Source organism: Coregonus clupeaformis, chromosome 6 (assembly GCF_020615455.1).
Source record: "Coregonus clupeaformis isolate EN_2021a chromosome 6, ASM2061545v1, whole genome shotgun sequence".
NCBI classification, from domain to species: domain Eukaryota; kingdom Metazoa; phylum Chordata; class Actinopteri; order Salmoniformes; family Salmonidae; genus Coregonus; species Coregonus clupeaformis.
Genome location: NC_059197.1, coordinates 11751626 through 11759617, shown reverse-complemented (window position 1 = coordinate 11759617; position 7992 = coordinate 11751626). Strand labels below are relative to the sequence as shown.

The 7992-nt window shown below is 48.1% G+C and overlaps 1 protein-coding gene across 1 annotated transcript; it reads left to right on the top strand.

The window, feature by feature from the left end:
- Positions 1-4606: 4606 nt before the first annotated feature.
- On the top strand, positions 4607-6985 carry LOC121568447 (repetitive proline-rich cell wall protein 2-like). Its single transcript, XM_045220930.1, has 2 exons — positions 4607-4612; positions 5405-6985. The coding sequence occupies exons 1-2, from the start codon at positions 4607-4609 to the stop codon at positions 6983-6985; spliced, it is 1587 nt and encodes a 528-aa protein (XP_045076865.1).
- The last annotated feature ends 1007 nt before the right edge of the window (positions 6986-7992 follow it).

The window sequence follows — 7992 nt, the reverse complement described above, 5'->3', positions numbered from 1 at the left end:
GAGAGAGAGAGAGAGAGAGAGAGAGAGAGAGAGAGAGAGAGAGAGAGAGAGAGAGAGAGAGAGAGAGAGAGAGAGAGAGAGAGAGAGAGAGAGAGAGAGAGAGAGAGAGAGAGAGAGAGAGAGAGAGAGAGCGAACAAAGGACTGAAAAGGATAGGCTGGAATGTGCCGGCAGGTAGCAGAGGGGCCCAGGAAGCAGGGAGACATGGGAAAACATGGAGTGGGAACAATAGCAGCGGTGTGTTTGTAGGAGAGGGGAGAGAGCCCAGGGGGCAGATCGGCTTACCTACTACCACTTACCTGCTCAATACAACACTCAGACTGGGAACAGGCCTCAAAGGGAGAAACATCAATGCCCGCCATTCATATCAGCACAGGAATGTGTGTGTGTGTATATATGTTGAGTCTGTCTGTCTCTATTCAAGTGCACGCTTGTGTGTGTTTGGCATAGAGGGGCCCGTTGATTAATTGATGTAGGGCAGAGAGGGAGAGGACATCTTTCAGGCTTGAGTCAATTATAGCCTAAAACAAACCCCTGTGGTCTTTCTACGAGCTTGAGCTTGTATAAAAACAGAAATCTATTTTCCTCAGTGTAATAACTACTTTCAAATGAGCTTTTTTACATGCTCTTTAATTGGCAGACTGAATTAATGTTGAAATGTTGACCCGGATACAGAGAGAATAAAACAATGCTTCATTCTCCATGGGACCACCATTTCACACTAACTATTCTAATACCTCCCAGTTTGACCCATGCCACAGAGTTGAAGTCACTCCTATTTCATTTTCTAGTTTGTGTAGGGAATAAATGATGAATAGGGTAAATAATAATCAACATTTAATAAGGGAATAATACAATCTCCCTGAATTGACTGACATTGTGTGGAAGTGTGTTGAATAAGAACAGTAAAGAGTAGCAGACAAGATCTCACTCCCCCAGCCCAACCCTCTGTCTCTCCTGATATATAGACAGGGTAGCTATGAGGGCATGAGGAGGTGCAATATCTCTTTCCAAAACAGAGAGGCCCAGCGACAGCAGGGGTGAGAGGGATGTGTGTGTGTGTGTTTATGTTTGTGTGTGTGCATGTGCGCGTGTGTGCATGTGTGTAAAGATCACCCATCCTCTGACGATCTGTGTCTAACGTGGCAGATGTTGGAGTGTAATATGAGAGGAGCTCTGCTTTTCTCCCAGGGCTGCAGAGACATGGGTCACAGTGGCAACAACAAGTCACATAATGGAGCAGTGTGTGTGTGTGTGTGTGTGTGTGTGTGTGTGTGTGTGTGTGTGTGTGTGTGTGTGTGTGTGCACGTGCTGTGTATGACACTTGATAGGCGATTGGACAGATGTCTGATTGAGACATGCCCAGTTGTAAGGGGATTCTCACGCCAATTCTTTAAATAAGAACCAGTCCAGCTAATGTTGTTGAATTCCTTGTGTTCTTCAATGAGCTTTATGTTACAGATTTTGTGAAACAATACACTTTCAAAGATATGGGCAAATACTGTATCACTATTTTTCAAATCAAATGACATCAATAATTTCGTTATCACTCATTGATGAAAATGATGATGATAATGAGGATGAAGTGTCAACAAATTGACATGGCTGTCATCCTCCATTTTATTCATACTACTCAAACGTTATTTTGAGAAACGCTAGTGAGATAGTGATTACTGGTTTCAGAAGAAAGCACATGCTATGCCAAAAAAACACAACAGAACTACAACATCCCTCATTTACCCTCCCCTGTGTACGCTGGCTGACCACAAACATGAAAACACACGTACACACCTGTGTCTCCTGCGAGGTCGCAAGGTCAGGTCGCAATAGGGGAGAAAAAGAGAAAGGTTTATGTTCACAACAGACCACTGACAGACTGACTGTAGAGCAAAAGATGACTTGTTATAAGGTAGGGTTGAGAGAGACGTCAGACAAATTACTTAGAGAGAGAAAGAGATGGGAGAAGGGGGAGAGAGAGAGACGGAGAGAGAGAGAGAGAGGGGATGAGGGAGAGAGAGGGGAAAGAGGGATCGATGAAGAGAGTGAAACGGACCAGAAATAGCACTACTTTAGCCCTGTCCAATGATAGAAAAAAAGAAGAAAAACCTCATACAACAACTTATCCCTGATTTGGTACTGTATCTAGTCCTGAGATGTGGGCTATGTCCCCTCAGCAGGGGCTGGGGTGTACTCTCTCTGCCCTCCACTATCCCAGCAGTTTTTTTTTATCCCAGATCCTCCAATCTACCCCCTATGGAGAGGACAAATGTGAGGGTGCCATCTATCCCAAAACATTCACACCATTTCACTGACCACCTCTCACCTCCTCCTCCCTTCCAGCCGCACACCCTGTCAGACACACAGACCACACCTTTTGCATTAGCACAAGTCATGACCTGGGAGTGCCTGTGGACCACGTCACATTTACATTTTAGTTATTTAGCAGACGCTCTTATCCAGAGCGACTTACAGGAGCAATTAGGGTTAAGTGCCTTGTTTAAGGGCACATCGACAGATTTTTCACCTAGTCGGCTCAGGGATTAGAACCAGCGACCTTTCGGTTACTGGCACAACGCTCTTACCCACTAAGCTACCTGCCCCACATGGTGGATATTCGATATTGTACCGCCCATAGCTTCTGGTGAGCCTCATTCTCAGCTGGATTAGCCTTTGTAGTCTGTGATAGTCTGTAGACCTTGCCGCGCAAGTCTGAGTTATCGAACATCAATTCAACTTTGGGTCTGTATTGTCTTTTTCCGTTCCTATTGGATTTGCGGAGCTCATGCCTGCTTGCTTTGTACGCGCCACGCACCACCTAGTCATCGGGGTTCGTTCTGCTGACATTGAATGCTGCAGTACATGGTCCGGATATATATGGTTTTTTGTTGGGGTATGTTCGGATTGTTATTGTGGGTACAACATCATCAACACATTTCCTAATGCAGCCTGTGACTGACAACGTATATTCCTCAATGTTGATGGATGAGTCCTGGATGGATGAACCTTTGAACATTCAACATCAGCAAAACAAAAGAGTTGATTGTTGACTTCAGGAAGCAGAGGAGGGAACATGGCCCGATCCACATAAACGGGACCGCAGTAGAGAGAGTCACGAGTTTTAAGTTCCTCGGCGTCCACATCACCAAGGACTTGTCATGGACCAACAACACCACCACTCTTGTCAAGAGGGCACAACAGCATTTCAACTTCCGCCCCGGATCCTCTCCAAATACTACCACTGCACCATTGAGAGCGTCCTGACCGGTTGCATCATGGCCTGGTACGGTAAATTGCTCCGTCCACAACCGCAAGGCCCTCCAGTGGGTGGTTAAGACGGCCCAGTACATCACTGGGACCGTGGTTCCACCTGTCCAGAACATCTACTCAAAAACGGTGCCTGAGGAAGGCATGCAGGAAGGCACGCAACATCATCAAGGACTCCACACACCCAGGCCACGAGCTATTCTCTCCCTTACTGGACACTTGAACTGGACTGACCACCTGCTCTGATTCTCCGCACCTTAGCACACATGCACGCACCCACACAGACATACACACACACACACATATACATTCATGCTACACACACATCACAACTGCTGCTACCAGACTCTTATTATACTGTTCAGTTTATACACTGCCCCCCATTCCCCCCTTCCCCAATACACGTGTAAATATTCGACTATAAATTGTGCCTCCCTGTATTATACTTATGCAAAAAAAATGATTGTACTCTACTGCCATTTACTCTATGTTCGTATTCTGTATTATTTTTTATTTAAAAAATTTTACCCCCTTTTTCTCCCCAATTTAGTGATATCCAATTGGTAGTTACAGTCTTGTCCCATTGCTGCAACTCCCGTACGGACTCAGGAGAGGCGAAGGTCGAGAGCCATGCATCCTCCAAAACACGATCCCGCCAAGCCGCACTGCTTCTTGACACACTGCTCGCTTAACTCCGCACCAACGTGTCGGAGGAAACACTGTACAGCTGCCGACCAAAGTCAGCGTGCATTCACCAGGCCGTCACAAGGAGTCACTAGAGCGCGATGGGACAAGGACATCCTGGCCGGCCAAACCCTCCCTTAACCTGGACGACGCTGGGCCAATTGTACGCCGCTTCATGGGTCTCCCGGTCGCGGCCGGCTGAGACACAGCCCGGGATCGAACCCGTAGTGATGCCTCTAGCACTGCGAAGCATTGCCTTTGACCGCTGCGCCACTCGGGAGGCACTATGTTCGTGTTCTTATATTTTATTATTTCTTATTGTTGTTTGCATTGTCGAGAAGGAACCTGTAAGTAAGCATTTTGTTGGACGATGTATACCATGCATATCCCGTACATACAACTAATACAACTTCCATAGAATGTTCAGCATCAAGCCACACTCAGAGACAGAGGGCTCCACCCTACTGATAGACAGGTGGAAATACCCAGGAGCTTTCCCCTACTCTGCAAGTAGAAGTGGCTTATCTGGCTTACATAAAGCATACTGCTGGGCAGTAGCCCCTTCTCCCGTCACTGTACCAAAGTCCAAGGGCAGAGACGCCATAACAGCCTATAAAGACTTGCAGTCAATGGCAGATGTAAAGGTCTGCTGGGGCAGTATGCAGGTGTGTTTTTCAAAACAACCCAGAGAGGCATCAGCTGTCCTCTCTGCCCTCTCTGCAATCAAATCTGTCCTGATACTACCAATCTCTCCCTCTCTGCAGCGTCTGTCTTAAGAGAGCAGTGACGTCGAAGCTTCAAACTGTTTCTGGGGCAGAAGTATATATTTCACATGGGCGTACGTGACAGGACATTCTTTATTGTCGGGAGATTTACAATAATGTCCTCCCCCTCCCCTCTCTCCCTCCTCCTCTCTTTGCATCCCTCTCCCCATAAGGAGAGCGTCCTGCCTTGAGCTGTCCTGGGAGTCAGTCAGCGGGTCATCCTGCATCCTGCTATTATGTCATCCCTGAGCCCTCAGTCCATCGCCCCAGGGGCCTGTCAATCAACCAGTCAATTTTTTTTTTTTTTTACATTTAAGTAATTTAGCAGACACTCTTATCCAGAGTGACTTACAGGAGCAATTAGGGTTAAGTGCCTTGCTCAAGGGCACATCGGCAGATTTTTCACCAAGTCGGCTCAGGGATTCAAACCAGCAACTTTTCGGTTATTGGCCCAACGCCCATAAAACAGAGTTTGTTGCTGCCTCCTATCCTTTTACGTACAGACAACACCCAGCCAGCCTGGTTAAAGCTTTGACAATGATTATTTTTGACAGATAGTGCTTCCAACTCAGTGCATTAATTAATATATCCTATGCACAGCAGTCATTTTGGATTGTTCTAACCAAACCTGAGGTATGAAACGTTCCCCACTGCCACAATGACAGACCCACCCCCATTTTCACCTCCCCATAGACGTCCACACAAAGATCTCCCTACACAGAGACCTCCCTACACAGAGACCTCCCTACACAGAGACCTCCCTACACAGAGACCTCCCTACACAGAGACTTCCCTACACAGAGACCTCCCTACACAGAGACCTCCCTACACAGAGACCTCCCTACACAGAGACATCCCTACACAGAGACCTTCCTACACGGAGACCTCTCTACACGGAGACCTCCCTACACAGAAACCTCCCTACACAGAGACCTCCCTACACAGACACCTCCCTACATAGACACCTCCCTACACAGAGACTTCCCTACACAGAGACCTCCCTACACAGAGACCTCCCTACACAGAGACCCCCCTACACAGACACCTCCCTACACAGACCTCCCTACACAGAGACCTCCCTATACAGAGACCTCCCTACACAGAGACCTCCCTACACAGACACTTCCCTACACAGAGACCTCCCTACACAGAGACCTCCCTACACAGAGACCCCCTACACAGACACCTCCCTACACAGACCTCCCTACACAGAGACCTCCCTACACAGACACCTCCCTACACAGAGACCTCCCTACAGAGACCTCCCTACACAGATACCTCCCTACACAGATACTTCCCTACACAGAGACTTCCCTACACAGAGACCTCCCTACACAGAGACCCCCTACACAGAGACCTCCCTACACAGATACTTCCCTACACAGAGACTTCCCTACACAGAGACCTCCCTACACAGAGACCCCCTACACAGAGACCTCCCTACACAGAGACCCCCTACACAGACACCTCCCTACACAGACCTCCCTACACAGAGACCTCCCTACACAGACACCTCCCTACACAGAGACCTCCCTACAGAGACCTCCCTACACAGAGACCTCCCTACACAGATACTTCCCTACACAGAGACTTCCCTACACAGAGACCTCCCTACACAGAGACCCCCTACACAGAGACCTCCCTACACAGATACTTCCCTACACAGAGACTTCCCTACACAGAGACCTCCCTACACAGAGACCCCCTACACAGAGACCTCCCTACACAGATACCTCCCTACACAGACACCTACCTACACAGAGACCTCCCTACACAGAGACCTCCCTACACAGAGACCTCCCTACACAGATACCTCCCTACACAGAGACCTCCTTACACAGAGACCTCCCTACACAGAGACCTCCCTACACAGACACCTCCCTACACAGAGACCTCCCTACACAGACACCTCCCTACAGAGACATCCCTACACATAGACCTCCCTATACAGAGACCTCCCTATACAGAGACCTCCCTACACAGAGACCTCCCTACACAGAGACCTCCCTACACAGACATCTCCCTACACAGACATCTCCCTACACAGAAACCTCCCTACACAGAGACCTCCCTACACAGAGACCTCCCTACACAAAGACCTCCCTACACAGAGACCTCCCTACACAGAAACCTCCCTACACAGAGACCTCCCTACACAGAGACCTCCCTACAGAGACCTCCCTACACAGACCAGTAGAGAGCCAGGATGAGTTAAGCGGCCATTTGGGCTCCATCCTATCAGATCGCTGTGTGACAACATGGCGTTGCATGTAGGCCACCCTCTACAAACAGATTCCTGAAAAAGTCCTGTCTTTGTGTTGGAGACACACAAAACAGAGTTCACCTGAGAAGTCAACCTGAAAGGCTTGCATATCCCACTTTCCACCTCCCCTGGGAGGTTATTTCCAACCAGAACTGGCAACCAAACTCAGTGTATTGCACACAAATGTGTTTGAGACAGAGGGAGAAAGAGAGTGAGCGTTTGACCCATCGTCTGTGTTTATATTAGGATACAGTGTGTGAGTGTCTGCCGCCGTCTCTGGGGGTGTCTAGTTTGTTTATCTTTGTATATTTATAAATGATATGAGTGTGTATTTCTGCTCTCTGACTGTGTGTGTGTGTGTGTGTGTGAGGGGCAGTTGAGAGTGCTCTCATTATACCTGTTAGGGCATGGATACTGTACTGCATGATATGTTTTAAACTTTGAATGCATGTAGTGTGCTATATACCAGAGCCATATATTTAGTACATGGAGTAAATGGAGGGGTTTTACTATAAACAATATGTGTTTGTATGTGTAGTGAAGTGGACATGTGTATGGAATATTTAAATGTCATATTTGTCTGACGATGTGTTTTTCCGTTTTTTTTGTGTGTGTTTGTGGGGGTGGGGGGGTGCATTGGGCATCGGTATGGACGGTGCACTTAAGAGGCAAACTGAGTGGGGCAGTGAGAAGGGAGAGGTCAGGGGAAGGGAGTGGGCAGTAGGTTGACGAATGGCACACAGTGCCCTTCTGTCTCTCAGAAAGAGCCCTATTGATGGGAGGAATCATGGATGCAGATAAACAAGGGGCCTTGCTCCATCCGACATGTCGCAGCATGGAGACACACTGTACATCCAACCCCATCCCTGTCTCCGCCTCATCACCTCCCCTCTGTAGCTAGTTACATAGCCCACGCCAAGACACCACCCACCCAACAACCTCACCCAGCCTATTCATACCAGTCTACAAACACACAGACAAACAACAGACAGACTGATACACACAAGCAGAAAAACAA